General features: G+C 32.5%; 1 protein-coding gene across 1 annotated transcript; it reads left to right on the top strand.

The window, feature by feature from the left end:
• The first annotated feature begins 9,945 nt into the window (after positions 1–9,945).
• On the top strand, positions 9,946–17,425 carry LOC114750959 (lysM domain receptor-like kinase 3). Its single transcript, XM_028939601.1, has 11 exons — positions 9,946–11,047; positions 12,008–12,085; positions 12,916–13,221; positions 13,787–13,932; positions 14,019–14,108; positions 14,205–14,310; positions 15,203–15,354; positions 15,445–15,542; positions 15,637–15,784; positions 16,384–16,491; positions 17,103–17,425. Exons 1-11 carry the CDS (start codon positions 10,447–10,449, stop codon positions 17,265–17,267), a joined length of 1,998 nt encoding a protein of 665 aa, XP_028795434.1. The 5' UTR covers positions 9,946–10,446; the 3' UTR covers positions 17,268–17,425.
• The last annotated feature ends 13 nt before the right edge of the window (positions 17,426–17,438 follow it).

Genomic DNA, 17,438 nt, shown 5'->3' on the forward strand with positions numbered 1-17,438 from the left:
TTGTAATCTCTAATATTTATAATTTTTTAAGCTAATTTATTTAACTTATAAATGGATATATCATTAATATTATATATGAGTATTTTAGAGAGATAAAATCTCATTTTTTTTAATAAATAACCACATTTTTTGTAATTAACAAATTTATTTAATCTTCCCAAAAATCGGTATATAAAAATGTTTCTTTACATAAGAAGAGGATCATGCTAACGGTTAATAACACTACATAGCTACTGTAATTTTTCTTCAGTTAGTCATATCGATTTTAATATTTTTGACATATTTTTTTATTTAGGGCGAAGAATAAAAATTAATTTCCTTACTCTAAATTGAAATCTTCATATGTTGGCCCCAAAAAAAAAAACAAGAAGAAGTCTTCATAAGTTGTGGCACTAATGGGCCAGAGGCCCGTCTCTTAGATCTAGACTTGCTTTGTTAACGGTCCACAGTTTAACTTTCTGGGTCGATCCAAGCCCACATTAGTTTGGAGAATCCCCAGCCCACCGGAGCTATAAAACCCATAATTTGCTTGAAAGCATTTAATTTCCAATTCTGGCATTCGCAGTCGTAGGGATAGTAATTGGTTTTTTTGGAGCCACACGGATTAACTTACTATGAGCAGCCATGACATTTACCATTTGAAGTCATGAATATTGAACTAAGTACCCCCTTCAGTTCTAATTATAAAAGATAGTTGACTAATTTGAGAATATTAAAAAAAGAAATTTAGTTATTTGTAATAAATATGTGTGTTTTTTTTTTAAAATATCATTGCTAATCAAGTGTATTGGCTAGAACTACTATTGTTACAAGGGCTACTTTGAGAAAAAATGTAAAAATATGAGAGACAAAGTGGATTGAGGTCTTAAATTTAAGATCAAAATAAAAGTCAAATAAGATTTTGTATTAAGGACCGGAGATAGTATTCAAATTCAGATATTAACTAGTTGTTTTTGAAATGTAAAAACAAAGTAATACTCAATTTCTTTGATAAAAGTAATACTACCTCTGGTCTTAATTATAATATCTTACTCGTAATCTACAAACAAGATCTTATAATTAAGATCGGAAGTAATACAATAAATCTTCCCCAAATTATTGCAAGGGAAACAATCATGACTAAAACTTGATCACCACTTATATGTGACGGATGTCTCTTTCTCTCTCTCTCTCTGTGTGTATATATATATATATATATTATATTTAGAAATATTTGGAATAACAGTTTGAGATTATAAGTAGATTGAAACAACAACTTCCCATTTTTAAGAAATCTTTCATATCAATTAAGCAAGGTTATCCATAAAGCCAAGCATAAGAGAAGATATGGGATTTATGCTTACAGCCCAAACAGGAATACTGTCTCTGGCCCTAATTATAAGATTTTATTTGTATCATTTATAGATTATAAACGAGGTTTTATAATTAGAACCATAGGCAACATAAAAGAAAAAAAGTTTTAATTTATTTATTTTTAATTCTAAGAAACAGGTAATATTCCGTACAACAAATCCAGCCTGGAAGTGAAGAGAAGTTGATTACCTACTATGTTAATTACCACAAACAAACAAGCAAACACCAAAACTTCAATGATTTCCACTCATGGTATATTATGCCACCACCTAATTATTGCTATTATTTTAAGTTGAAAAGCCTTACATCGTTTTCTCCTTTAATTTTTTATTAAACTAAGTGAAATACATTTAACTACTCCCAAGTCCCAAGAGTCATGATGCTCATTAACAAGGTATTAATTAAGATATTGCGAAAAATAAAATACAAATTAAAAGGGAGAAAACGATGAATGGGCATTATGCGCATTCACAAATCAATAATCAAGACATTAATCATTAAAGTTGATGTGTCTCGTGTCTGTGGTAGGAACAACTAATCAATACAATTTGCCTTTTTCTTTTTTTAAGTACTCCCTCTGGTTTTTGTAATAGGATATTCTTTTTTATAAGACCCCGATAGTATACGTTTTTTCCATTACATATCCATATTTAATAAGAGCAATAAGAAAATAAAAATTAATATGATACTAAAATTTAGTGTAATTAATAAGAATAATATTAAAAATTATTTAAATTTTATGACAAATTTAATATTTTTAACTAGTTTTATTAACAAGCGTAAACTAGTTAATTGATTCTTGTAATAAGGATCAGGAGTGTATATTTATACATGAACAAACAATTACAGTTATAACAATTCTTATCTCACTAAATATGGTAAATTATACCATGTCAACGGCTATGTTGACGATAAAATAGGTATATATCAATAAAAATATTTCTTCGTATATTACCCATTTAAACCAAATTTAAAAAAAATAAACAATCGTTTTTCCTCATGGATGATGCTATAAATTCATGACTTGTAATTGGAATGAGAGTTATTATAAAGTTTTATTGCATAAGTAGAATTGATATATATATTAATATATTGATTGATACTCCTCCGTTTCTTAATATAGGACCAAATTCTTGAGTTGGTTTTGGTCCTAAATATACGACCCATTTCTCATATTTATCAGTTTTCTCTAAATTACCCCTATGAATACTCTCTCAACTATAATCAAGTACAAGAGGGAGGGAGTATTAAGAAAGATGATTATGATGTTTTAGGATAAATGTGTCACTTTTCTTGTAATTAACTAACTTATCTAATTTTTTAATCTAATCTAATTAGTTAAATAGATCTTATATTAAAAACGGGAGAAATAATTTATACGGAGGCAAAGGGGCACATGGTGATGGCTTGCGGTCAATGATTTATGTTTGGAAAGATTTAAATTTCCAGCTAATAAATTCACATGCCACCGACGTAACCAGCGGGTCCCATTTTGCTTTTCTTGTAATTTTTTTATTCACAAATATTTCGTCTTATAAGTTTATAATCCACAGATTATGTTGGTTAGGTATACCGCAAGACACCTCATGGATTCGTTTTCTGGGTAATCATATCTTAACACAGCTGCAATATAATGAGTTAATGACCCTCTTCTTTCTATCTTTTTGTTAAATTATATCTTTTTTTTTTTTTTCAATCTTAACGTGTCTAACTAAAAACTATATTTTTCATCCATTGGGAAATTTATGCTCTTTTATCTGTAAAATTACAGATATATCAAGTCACTATTCTTACCGTAACCATAAGTTGCATGCATGCATCCGCACAAACATACATATATTAACATATGTATTTTCCTTGTTAAATAAAACATTAGTGGAACTTTATTATAAAGGAAAAAAATATGTATATTGCCAATGACATATATTATTGAGAGGAAAAAACTAAACTACACTGAGAAACAATACATGAGGAATTAGAATTTGATTTAAAAAGCCACTTAACTTTATCAAAATCGCTTTTACACAAAAATTATTTAAGTTAAAATGTATTTTCTAAAATTACTTTCATCACTTTTTTAGAAGTTATTCTCTAGAAACTAATTTAAGTAGCCTCTAAATCATTGGAAAGTTAGACTCGGTTACTAAGATTCTTCTTTAGGATATACTGTGAGACGAAGAGAAATAGGGATAAGAGAGAGTAAGAATCAACATTTTATAAATTAATTACTAATTAACCAACAACCATCATGTCCTTTCATGGGCAAAATGATTTTTAAATTTATCATTTTAATTCAAATTAAATGAATTAATTTTAATCTTTAACCCTAACCAACAGCTATCTCAGCACCTCACTATTTGATGCTATCTATGTCATGTAACAGTTTCTTTAAGCATATCCAAGTTTGACTAATTGAATATCTGGATTCACCTATTTAACAAGTGGGTTATATAAATATACAAAACCCTTTTCAGAAATCAAGGAGTAAGAGACTTAATTAATTTTAGAATCAAAAGATTTGAGAATACTGAAACAAGGACAAGGAATCTTGTTAATAGTCTGATATTTCTTATTCCTTAATTAACAGCTTGCTAATTACTACTACCTCCAATCCCAATTATAAAAGCTCGTTAACTAATTTGAGAAGATTAACGAAATAAGTTAAGTTAGTTATTTGTAATAAATAGGTATTATTTTTCCTAAAATATCCTTGTTAATTAAGTGTGTTGGCTAGAACTACCATTATTAGAAAGACTAGCTTGGAAGAAAATGCATAAATATGAGAGACAAAATAGATTATGGTCTTATATTTAGGATTAAAATAAAAGTTAAATGAGATCTTATATTGAGGATCAAAGATAATAGTTTGTAAGTAAGACTCATTTATTTGTAAGTTAAAATGTATTTTCTAAAATTACTTTTATCACTTTTTTAGAAGTTATTCTCCAGAAACTAATTTAAATACCTTCTAAATCATTAGAAAGTTAGACTCGGTTATTAAGATTCTTCTTTAGGATATATTGTGAGACCAAAAGAAATAGGGATAAGAGAGAGTAAGAATCAACATTTCATAAATTAATTACTAATTATATAAACAAAAATTAATTACTAATTAACCAACAACCATCATATCCTTTCATGGAAAAAAAAGGAATTTTAAATTCACCATTTTAATTCAAATTAAATGAATTAATTTTAATTTTTAACTCTAACCAACAAGTATCTGGGAACCTCACTATTTTATGCTATCAGTGTCATGAAACAATTTCTTTAAGCATATCCAAGTTTGACTAATTGAATATCTGGATTTACCTATTTAACAAGTTGGTTATATAATATGTGAAACTCATGTACTCCTCCGGTCCTTAATGTAAGATCCATTTAACTAATTTGATTAGATTAAGAAAGTTAGTTAAATTAGTTAATTGTAAGAAATGTGACATGCTTTTCTTAAAATACCATAATCATCTTTCTTAATACCCCCTCGTTCTCTTTTATTTAATTATGGTTGAAGGAGTATCCATAAGGGTAATTTAGAGAATATTGATAAATATAAAAAATGGGTCTTATATTTAAGACCAAAACCAACTCAACAATTAGGTCCTATATTAAAGACCGGAGGAATATTACCCTTTTCAGGTGTCAAGGAGTAAGAGATTGACTTAATTTTAGAATCAAAAGATTTGAGAATACTGAAATAAGGACGAGGAATCTTGTTAATAGTTTGATATTTCTTGTTCCTTAATTAACAACTTGCTAATTACTAGTTCGCACGTAAGACTCATTTATTTATGATGGAAAAGAGAAAATTTACCTTGTTAAAGATACCATAACTCTCATGACTTGATATTGTGAAATGTGTTGATTTTGATATACTGCCAATTGTTGAGTTGATTTTAGTCGTAAATATAAGATTCATTTCTCATTTTTATTAATTTTCTCTAAATTACCTTTATGGATACTTCATCAACCATGATCAAGTAAAAGAGGGAGAAGAGGTATTAAGAAAGATGATTATGGCATTTTAGGAAAAATGTGTCACTTTTCTTATAATTAACTAAATTACCTAACTTCCTTAATCTAATCAAATTAGTTAAATGGGTCTTACATTAAGGACCGGAGGAGGAGTATTATTTTTAATATTATTAACTATCAGAGGTAGTAGTAATTGATTTCACTGTTTAATTTTTATTGTCCTCAAAGGTCATTCTTTCTTTTGTTTAATAGGACCAAACGACGGAATTGAGTAAAATATTAAGCTGAAATGATGAAGTTTTGCCTAAAGTGGTTTATTAAAGTATGTTTTGGCGTTTACTCCAGGCTTCTTGTATTCGCATTATTTATTTATTTTTATTTCATACTTGTCTTCTTCCCACGTGCGGTCCAACTCGCACACCCCAAGTCCCCGATTTTTCCTCCCCTCCCATACATCGCCTGCGTCACTCACCACGTTATTGCTCTCCTCCCGTTCAATCATTTTCACCTTACACTCCGTATAGTTCGCCACCTAAGAGTTCACTTCTCTCTTACTCTAAGCCACATGTACAGAATCAAGTCTCAAACTCTCTTAGTTCCCTGTCGGTTACGAGGGATGAGTCAAACGAGTAAATGGTCAACGATTTTCGATCAGTTGCGCGGCGACTTTTCTTTTCTTTTATTATGATGACTAATTTTAATAAATTAAAAAATAAAATAAAATAGTTTTTTATAATAAATAATTATTTTTTAAAATATATTTTAGTATTGGTTAAAAGTTAAAACTATTAATATTAAAAAAATTATTTTAAAAAATAAATAAATATAAGAGGTAAGATAGAATATGTTCTTATATTTAAAATCAAAATAAAAATTATACTATTTTTTATCCTGATTAGATTTTATTTATAAATTATGAATAGAGTTTTATAATGGGAAAATGACAGATAAAGAAGCTCCAAAATGTGAAATGCCAATTTGGGAAGCTAAGGAAATGTAATTACCCATAGGGAAGTTCTTCCCAAATTGGGATTTTGAAATTCAATGAAATGACAAAAATGCCCTTTGTTCTTTTTTTTTTTTTAAAAAAAACCCAACCCCTCACCGGTGGCCGGCGACTGGCCTCCGGCGGCCGCCGACCGCCTCCGGCCACCGGCGCCGGCCACCGGTGTGGTGGCTGCCGGTGAAGGATTTTTGTGACAAGACTTTTTTTTTTGGGAATAGGATAATATTGGTTCAAAGTGGCGGGGGTGGGATTTGATCCCACAACCCCTTGGCCACTTGGACCAACAAAAGGATGGCCATTGGGCCATCAAAGATTTCTTAACCTTATAATGCAAACAAAAATATAAGTTAACTCTTTTACTGTGACTCCAGCTCGTGACAACAATTTATTTGAGGATGACAAGTCTTAATTGAGAAATAACAAGTCTAAATTTGATATTAACAAAGCAACTTTTCCTTATACATAACAAGAAGCAACTTTTCCTTATACATAACAAGAAATACCGAATAAATTTAGACTTGTTATTTCTCAATTAAGACTTGTCATCCTCAGATAAATTGTTGTCACGAGCTGGAGTCACAGTAAAAGAGTTAACTTATATTTTTGTTTGCATTATAAGGTTAAGAAATCTTTGATGGCCCAATGGCCATCTTTTTGTTGGTCCAAGTGGCCAAGGGGTTGTGGGATCAAATCCCACCCCCGCCACTTTGAACCAATATTATCCTATTCCCAAAAAAAAAAATCTTGTCACAAAAATCCTTCACCGGCAGCCACCACACCGGTGGCCGGAGGAGGTCGGCGGCCGCCGGAGGCCAGTCACCGGCGGTGGTCGCCGGTCGCCGGCCACCGGTGAGGGGCTGGGTTTTTTTTTTTAAAAAAAAAAAGAACAAAGGACATTTTTATCATTTCATTGAATTTTAAAATCCCAATTTGGGAAGGACTTCCCTATGGGTAATTACATTTCCTTAGCTTCCCAAATTGACATTTCACATTTTGGAGCTTCTTTATCTGTCATTTTCCCTTTTATAATTACGATATTTATTTATACATTTTTGGCATTCGCTACTTTTTGTGGGACCCTATCCAAACTGATGTATTCGTCTTTTGCCAGCTTTGTGCTACCTGTGCTTTTCCTTTTTCCCCAACAACTTGAGGTTTCCCATAATACCCCTAGCAGGTCGTCTTGGAGATCAGGCTCTTCCATTATTTAATGGGATAATGTTCATGAGCTGTTTCCTTCTTCATAATTACCCCCCCCATGCATGCTTCTTACCATATACAGTAATTATATCATGTGTAACTCTCATAATTTTGCTATGGCGTTATATCTTTTCACTTCAAATGGCACATGCCCTGTTTGGCATCACAATTAAAATCATTCCTAAACACATTTTATGTAAATCAAAACAAAACTCTTCTTATATATTTATCTTGTATTTCGTAAGTTATAATTACAAAACTGCTTATAAACTATTTCAAACACGCTCACAGTCTAGTGTTAAGACTGAGATAATTTCATATGCATTGTTTGATGATAGCATTGGGTTAGATTTATCACTTTAATGTTAAGACCTCCTGGCCTGGTGGCATTGGCATTGAATGTGCCCTGTGGAGTTATATTCCCTGCCAGAAAATAGCTTGTAATAAAAAAATAATTATTATTTGAACTTCATATTAGAATCAAACATGTTAATTAAAATCAAACACGTTAGATATTATTTGCATTAAGAAGACTTTTATTGCCCTCCCAAATTCTGGTCTTTCCATTCAATAAACAGTTTGGCAGAGGAAAAAAACTCCAGTCAAGTTTTTATATTTATTATGTCAAATTCTCTAATCTTATATATCATTTCTGTTTTATATGTATTTATAATTAAATATTATTAAATACTGATATTTTAAAAAGAGGACATATGGTTACATGTAATTAAAAAACTTGACATAATAAATATTAAAAACTTGATCTAAGTATTGTTGTTTGGCAAAATTCTGTATTATAAACCCCAATAATATTATTTGAATTTTTATCACTCTTTTTGAGTTTTGATATTTTATAATAAATCCCTCTAAACTCTTGTATCTATGCACATAACTTCTCTACTAATAGTCTTATTCATATGTACATATATTAATGTTTAGAAAACTTACAAGCGCATAATTTGAAGTTTAAGGAGTTACATGTGTGTGTGTGAATATAATTGAAGAGGATATATAATTGATGATTAAGATTTATCTGTGCATAGTTAAAGGGATTATTTGTATATGGTTCAAAATTCAAGAGAATTTTGTCCAATTCAGACTAAATGAATAAAAAGTGTAATTAATATTTGGAGATTCCACACTTTATTTATACTCCTCCGATCCTAAATAAAAAATACTTATATAGTGTATATAAAGAATTTATATTTAGAACTGGAGGAATATTTACCTTATGTGGAAGGTTTACTGCTTTACTCAAATTTCATCTAACTTTTAGATGATTAATATGACGTTTTACGGTAAAGCATTGAAGCATTAAGAAATGAATAAAGCTTTCGATTCAATAAAACATGATTAATTTTTTGAACAACTTCCAATAATTTTTTAACAACTTTTGTTCAAATGCTACACGTTTTCTAAAGGATTTATTCGACTCTCGTCCATTATTAGTACTAATTTTAAACTTATAGTTCTATAAAATATACATATTTTTCTTAAATAAAGACTTGTTTAATTTGCATGTAATTTATTGATATTAATGTTGAAAAAAGATAAGACATTTTAAACGACTATTAACATAATTTGAAAGTCACTTGATGTTACTTAATTCATATAATATTTTTATAATTATTTAATATAAATTTTGATGCTTTAAATTTACACGAATTTTAAAGTTTTAAATAATGAGTTTTGAATTTTTAGTGATAATATGATTCAGGTTTTTATTAAATTATATTGACTAATATTTTAGACAAAAAAACTTGAATGATTAAAATTTATTATTTCAAACTTAAAGAAACAAAATTAAGGTGAAGGTAAATTTAATATACTAAAAATTATATTAACTCTTTTTATAATATATTCCTCCGGTCCTAATTATAAGACCCAATTGACTTATTTGAGGAGATTAAGGAAGTAAGTTAAGTTGGTTATTTATAATAAATAAGTGTTGTCATTCCTAAAATATTCTTGCTAATTAAGTATATTGGCTAAAATTATCATTATTAGAAGGATTATCTTGGAAAAAAATGCATAAATATAAGAGATAAAATGGATTGGGGTCTTATAATTAGGACCAAATAAAAAGTCAAATTGGGTCTTATAATAAGGACCGGAGGAGTACCGATGATGAGAATCTCATAACTTGTCATAAAGCTATCAGCTTTGATTCAGAAATACATCTAATTTAGCTTCCTCGACATTTTGGACGATTTTATTTTTATCTATAAATTAATTCATTCTCGTAGCGCGGCTGATGCATTGATCCTTGTACGGTACCAAGGGTGAAGCAGTAAAAATATTCGACCTCGACCAAGGATCTCCATTTCTCCAGGTGGGGTGGTCTCTGAAAGTGCTCTCCCTCATCGTGCAGGTCGCTTTCTTCTCTTTCTACTGTTTTCTCCAGCAAGCGGTTCGCCAGTGTCACTCCGTGAAAACCACAATATTAAACTAATAAAATCAAGTAATGCTCTGTTTCTTCTCGTCTCCTCATCCTCATTACTTCACTCTTCTTTCCTTCAATGCCCCTTCATACATTATTCATTTCCTTGGTTCACTCTTCACCAACTTCCCATTCCATCTCCAGATATTCACCTCTAATTATCTTTCTTAACTTGAGCTTTCAGACTTTTGATTCATTTCTCTAGTGTTTTATTTACTATTTTGTCATCTTTCATCAAAGTTTTGAGGTACAGGGGCACAATAAATTTTCAGAACTGGAGTTCCAAGTCTGTCTCCCTTTAAATGGTTTCTTAACTTGAATCCTTGTTAGTTGTGCAATTTATCTTCCTTTTTTTTTGGATCGAGTTTATTTTTTCTTGGTTCATCTGTTTTCTGGGATCCTCTCAGCTCAACTTTGCTTCCCCCAAGTCTGGACCCTGAATATCCTAGCTTCGTAATTCAAGCTCAAAGAAATGAACTTTGTACGGAGCCCCCATTTTAAGGTTCTTTACTTTCTTCTCTTTCTGCTTCATCTTCATTCCCTGTGCTCCTACCCGACCCCCATGAGCTGTACGGACACAACCCGGGTGTGTACTACTTTCTTGGCCTTCAAACCTCAACCAAAGCAGACGCTAGCAGTTATACAGAGTATGTTCGATGTACTGCCTGGTGATATTACTGTGGAAGGCAATGGCTGGGATTATGTGCTCATCAGGAAGAACTGTTCTTGTGCTTATGGCATCAAGAAGTATGTATCCAACACTACTTTCACTGTGAAATCCAATGAAGGGTTTGTGCATGATTTGGTGATGGATGCCTATGATGGGCTTGCTATCTTGCCCAACACCACCAGGAGGGCCAAAAACGGCGCCGTCATATCACTGAGGTTGTTTTGTGGGTGTTCTAGTGGATTGTGGAACTATTTGTTGAGTTATGTCATGAGAGATGGCGATAGTGTTGAATCTTTGGCGAGTCGATTCGGGGTTAGTATGGATAATATCGAGACGGTGAATGGTATTACTAATCCAGATAATGTCACGGTGGGATCTCTTTATTATATACCTCTGGATTCGGGTTAGTGCCTACAATCTTTTTGTAATCTACATTGGTGTCTATGGGTTTGTATGCACCTATATGTTTGGGAGCGATGTTTTGTTACATTCAATTTTGGTTCTAATTTGCGTTATGCAGTTGCGTCTTGATTATTTCGCAATAACTGGGTAAGAAGGGAGAATTGGAGTGTGTCTGATGGTGTAATGTGGCGGCTTAAATAGTTGGGAACTAGTGATTGAGTGCTTCAAAGTAATCTCAAAGCTATTTTTTCAGTTAAGCTAAACATATTTGTACTATGCTAGCGCCTAACGTTTTGGTCTTTGTCAGTTTTATGGATTTTGTTAAAGACATACAACTGTGAGGAAGCGAACATGGATTTAAGAAAAAACCAAGTTATGGTACTTTTCTGTTAAAATGACCACCGCCGACCTCAAGCAGTTGCAGCTAGAGAAATCTTTTCTTTTTCATGACACGGGTGGCAGCGTGTAATGTTCCGAGAAACTCCTGCCTGACAAGGCAGGTACTTCACATCAAAAGCTAGAACAAGTTGGAATCTGACATTGACTATAATTCGTGCGGGTTGTCATGAAAAGAAACTATTTCAGAGGTAGCAAAGGTGGAAATGTCAGGAATTCGGTGATTTCTGTCTATAAATGATTAAAAGCCTAGATTTGTTTTGCTTCTCTTTATCAATAGGGCCTGTTCTGTTGCCTAATTGCCTATAGCTGTGTGAGGGAGTAATGGACTACTATTTGGAACTGTAAAAATTGAACACTTCGCAGTTTTACTGGACTTATCATAGAAGCAGCTCAGTTAGTTAACTTTACTTGAATGTATCGGTTCAGTGTTTAAGATGTATTGAATTTTTTTGCATTCCCTAGTTCTTATAGAGAGGAGAATGGTCATTCTGATTGTATATTGTAAACATTACCATATTACGCATGCCATGATCCTGATTTGTATTATTTAACTGTATTGCAGCTCCTGGGGAGCCATATCCTTTGAAGAATGATACTCCTCCAGCACCTGTTCCTGCCCCATCTGCTGACAATTTTTTAGGTACAGAACAATATATCTATAAAAAGGAAAGAAGATCAGTATTATTTTATTTATTTTTTCTAATTTGGTTTAGCGAATTATTTTTGGCATCTCTACCTATGTACAAATTAATTGAGGTTATAGTTTTGTTTTCTAAATTTTAGCATTCAACCTGTAAACTGATGCTTTTAATTGAAGCTGATCTAGTAGATGTCTGTATAGGCCGTTTAGCACATGGAATAAGACCTAAAGGAAAAAAAAAATTATGAACAATGTAATTTTACAGATGATAAATGTGTTTTATGCCTCTGAATAGGAAAATATTAAAACAAAAGAAAAAATGCTGTTAGTATTCAATGATGATATTTGGGGTATTATAAATATTAAATATGAATGGCCTTGGACTACGCCTCAGATGGCGTAGGGTTGTTGAGATGCCATATATCTTGACCAGAATACTATCAAGCAAATTGAAAGTTGAAAAGTTGGAAAAATGAAGATATATATTTATGCTAACGACAGTTTGGTGATTCCTTGACAAGTGGGATTTTGGTACCATTTAAACACGCGGCTAGTTAAATAATTAATGTAGCAAGTGAGATTTTGGTAGATTCTACATTAGGTGACTGATCATTGTTTATGATAAATTGAATTGATAGAAATGAGTTAAAAGTTTTTCACCTCTCTTGGCGTTCATCCATTGGTCGTTCTTACTTTTCTTTTGGCTTTTAAATCCATTGATTTTATTTTTCTTTCAGTATTCACTTCCTATAATTGTTGAGCTAAGCAGCAAACAGTGAATTTACTTGCACAGTGATTGAATACTTATGTGCTAACTTTTCTTTTGGCAGCTAACCAAGTTGATAATAAGTCTCATGTACCATACAAATGGATCCTTGGTGGTTTAGGGGTTGTTCTTGCTCTCATCATACTAAGCATAATTCTTTGTGTTTCCCTGCGATCATCACATTGTTTCAATGAAGCCGCAAGAAGTCATGCAAAAGACACTGAGCCCAAGACACTTCATAAGTTTCATATTCTTCGGAATTCAAGTTTTTGTTGTGGTTCAGGAAGGTACATTAGTGAAAAGTCTGTAGACCAGAAGCAAAGTGATGGTGAACCTAGCAACGTCCAGATCACCATCCCCAAAGTTCCAAGTAATCAACCTATCCATCAAACTCATGTGCATATAACTTCAGCCTAAAGTTCTTATGTCTTGCATATGTTATTTCGAGGTGGAAGGTGCTATTCTGATGGCAAGCAAGCAAGAAGTAGTGTATATATAAAATGAAAAAGAAAAAAAATATGATGAATGATAACGCCCTTTTATCTAGAATCAAGGATTTTGGTTATGCAATTATGTATCAATGTCTAGGAGCAATTCTGGCACAACATTTTGATCTTAAACTTTTCAGTTAAGTGGGAAAAGAGGAGCGGGTTTCATCTACTCCTGATGCCAGTCTGTACTTTGTATTCAGAATGCATCAAATGATTGATGGATATTGCACTGGATGATTGATGATGGTCATGTAATTCTGTTTCAAATTAATTAGAGGGGCATGGATTTGTACCTTTTATTCATATATGAGGAACACTTACACTTTAAGAAGTTTATGAAAGTCTATTCATATCAGGATGCTGTATAGCTTGTAATTTCTTCCATCATACCTTGCTCTTTAAAATTGGAATTCATGCATAATAAGCCTTCCTGTGTTTTTCCAGCCCTAGGGACTGATGTATTTGACATGGATAAGCCTGTGGTTTTCACATATGAAGAGATTTTCTCATCAACTGATTGCTTCTCTGATTCAAATCTACTTGGCCATGGTACCTATGGTTCTGTTTATTATGGCCTGCTTCGAGACCAGGTTTGTGGCTGTCTTCCTTTAGCATGTAATAGTATGAAGCAAGTATTATTTCTATACCTTTACGAACATGCAGTAAATCATTGTAGGAAGTTGCTATAAAAAGGATGACGGCTACAAAAACTAAAGAATTTATGTCTGAGATGAAAGTCTTGTGCAAGGTTCATCATGCAAATCTGGTAATTTCTTTGTCGAAAAATATATCAAATGATTTGATTTTGGAGAAATCGATTTAAGGATTTCAAAAGTTTGAGTCCCTTTTTTATTTTGTCAAGGTAGAATTGATCGGCTATGCAGCTAGCCATGATGAACTTTTCCTTATTTATGAATATGCACTGAAGGGATCACTCAAAAGCCATTTACATGATCCTCAGAACAAGGGTAAGATTACTTTTCATGCTTTGTTTTGTGAAATTAGTCAAAGGCATATGTTTGGACTTGCAGCTTGTGAATTCCTATTCTTTGTGTAGCTTATTGTGATTTATTTGCATGTGGTGATATTAATGAAAAAATTGAAGGGACAATATTTGCACTGTTGTTCTACTTAGCCACATTTTTAGCTTAGGGGGGAAAAATGCTACTATGGTTGTTAGTCTCAAAGACTGTGTGTCGATCATGTTACTTTGATAATTGGAAATGGTATTTGGGTTCACCAAACAGGAAAATAAACGTTAGTGTCGCCACCTCGTAGATTGGGTCTTGCATTGTAACCTTCTGATATTTTATATCTTAATGCATATTGGCTCCTTCTGGGTCATATTCCAATTACTCAGGATCAAGGAATACTCTAATGTCAGATGATTTGACCTTCTACTGTCTTTAGATCACTTGGATAGTTGTAATCTGTGAATTAAAGTACACTAGCTGCATGGATGGTTGATGGCGTGTCATGTTTTGTTACCATGCTACAAGTAATTTTGTCATCATTTCATATATTTTCAGCACCTTAAGTTTGGGATATCAGAACCTGTCATTTAGTTGCATCTCTATTTATTATAAAAGATTTATGGGAAGTCATACCTTTCATAAGCCATGAGTAGTATGACTCAGTGTAACAAAAAATGATTTTGCAGCCAGCGTCTGTGTCATTAAGGCAATTTTTACGGACTGAAATACTTGAATAAAATTTTTAATGGAAGTCAACAATGCAAAGGCTTTCTACAATGTTAAAAGTTGAGGTTTGAGTGGTTAGAATTGTCTGTTTCGTGTGGTGCATAGCATGAACAAACTCTGCATAGAGTTTATAACCTTGTTTGATTTCCCCTGCTTACAGGTCATTCCTCTCTTTCTTGGATCATGAGGGTCCAGATTGCACTTGATGCTGCTAGGGGCCTTGAATACATACATGAGCACACCAAAACCCATTACATCCATCGAGATATCAAAACAAGCAACATTTTACTAGATGCTTCTTTCAGAGCAAAGGTAACAATAAATTTAAATATTGTTGAATCATTTCTAACTATTTTGTGCACTTTTTGTTTCGGCTAATGTGTCCTTTCTTTCTTTATCTAGATTTCAGATTTTGGGCTAGCAAAACTTGTTGGGACAACAAATGAAGGTGAAATTGCTACCACCAGAGTAATTGGTACATATGGTTATCTTGCTCCTGAGTAAGTGATGTCCATCAATTTTTTTCCAGTTCATTCTTCTGGGAAAAAAGAAGATTAAAAAATTATATGTTTATTTATTTCCTTCGTTTGGCAGATACTTGAGCGATGGCCTTGCGACATCCAAAAGTGATGTCTATGCATTTGGTGTTGTTCTCTTTGAGATCATATCTGGGAGGGAGGCCATCATTCGAACAGAAGGCACAATGACAAAAAATCCAGAAAGACGTTCATTGGCATCTATTGTAAGTTAGGGTTATGTGACATGAATTTAAATACAACGGCACGTGTGGCGCAGTTCAGTATGCTTATACTTCTACATTGCTTCAAAGTAAAATGTTGCAAGAGCTTGTCTTGCTTTAGTAACTATTGTGATGATTTTGCTGCATCAGCACTGATGTCACAAAATTCACAATGATGACAGGCTGGTATGGCTTGATTTTGGGATAGTTATATTTGTAGTGCAATTATACCCGCTAAGATATGTTGTTGACATTGCAATTCTAAAAATTGAACAAACATGTATAATATGATTTATCATCATGTAATAATTGTAACAAACTGTTCATGTCAACTTGTTCAGATTATCAGGTTGTGTTGTTGTATGATGAACATACAAATCATGGAGGGCAGTGTGTTAAATTGACTATATTTGTGCCATGTGTCAATAACCTTTGTAAGAGAAAACTGTGCCATGTCCTGACATATCTCATCTGGAATGTGATAATTTCAGTTTCAGTGCAATATATCTTTGACTGATTTAATCTATGATTGCATATCCCTGTGCTCGATGGTTGCAACTGTTATCTGGGGCATTGCACTAACATCCATCACTAAATTGCAGATGCTGGCAACCCTTAGAAACACACCCGGTTCCTTGAGCATGTCAAATATGAGAGATTATATTGATCCCAACATGATGGATCTTTATCCTCATGATTGTGTATACAAGGTAAGTTTCTCCATTTCCTCCTATATTTGCCTATTGTTGGAAGAACGAGCGTAGCCTAATTGCTACTTGCTACATTCGTTGCTGATTTCTCATGTGATCAATATTGTCAATGCTGAAAAACCAACTTCCTGTGTTCTGAAATCGCTTTTTGGTCTTAAATATAAAAATTACTTAGAGGTTGGATTTGGTCTTAAATATAAGACATCAATCCATTTTGTCTCTCAAATTTATAATTTTTTCCCAAAATAAACTTATTGATTATTCATATTAAAAGGTTCCAATCAAGGGGTAGTTCTGCATATAATTAAAGATGATAGCCTAGGAAAGTTGACACATTTGTTACAAATATTCAGCTTAACTGATTTCCTTAATATGACCAAATTAATTATCTAGTTTTTATATTAAAGACTGAAAGGTAGTATTTGCTATCAGATTCTTAAATTAAAACATGATGAAAGAAGATTTTTTTGAATTATCCAATTGCATGGTAGTCTGATGGAAGACACTTGAAAACTTGGGCTGTGTCCTGAAAGAAATTCCGTTGATGTTTGACTGTAGTGTGACCCGATCTTCATTTGTTCCTTTTGTGTTTTCTGATTTTTGATGCATAGATGGCGATGCTGGCGAAGCAATGTGTGGACGACGATCCCATCATGCGGCCTGATATGAAACAAGTTGTGATTTCCCTCTCACAGATTCTCTTGTCTTCTATTGAGTGGGAAGCAACTCTTGCCGGGAACAGCCAAGTTTTCAGTGGGCTTGTGCAGGGAAGATAGATAAAGAGCAAGATCTGTTTCATTCACTGCATTCAACACGATTCTTTTTCCATTATCCTGATTTTTACCTTTCTTAGGTTTGATAGTTTTGTATTCATAGGAACATAGACTTGTCCAAGAACTGGTGGGTTAATATCTCTCTTTTGCCATTTGTTTGAGTTGTTTCAAAGT

The sequence above is a fragment of the Neltuma alba genome, unplaced genomic scaffold (genome assembly GCF_004799145.2).
Source record: "Neltuma alba isolate B1F8T4 unplaced genomic scaffold, ASM479914v2 tig00006709_pilon, whole genome shotgun sequence".
Classification (NCBI taxonomy): Eukaryota; Viridiplantae; Streptophyta; class Magnoliopsida; order Fabales; family Fabaceae; genus Neltuma; species Neltuma alba.

Excerpts from the sequence above, each read along its gene's own strand:
- LOC114750959 (XM_028939601.1), top strand. The coding sequence starts at position 10,447 with ATGAACTTTGTACGGAGCCCCCATTTTAAGGTTCTTTACTTTCTTCTC. Across the intron at positions 11,048-12,007 it reads TTATATACCTCTGGATTCGG|CTCCTGGGGAGCCATATCCT; the intron begins GTTAGTGCCTAC and ends ACTGTATTGCAG. Across the intron at positions 15,785-16,383 it reads GACGTTCATTGGCATCTATT|ATGCTGGCAACCCTTAGAAA; the intron begins GTAAGTTAGGGT and ends ACTAAATTGCAG.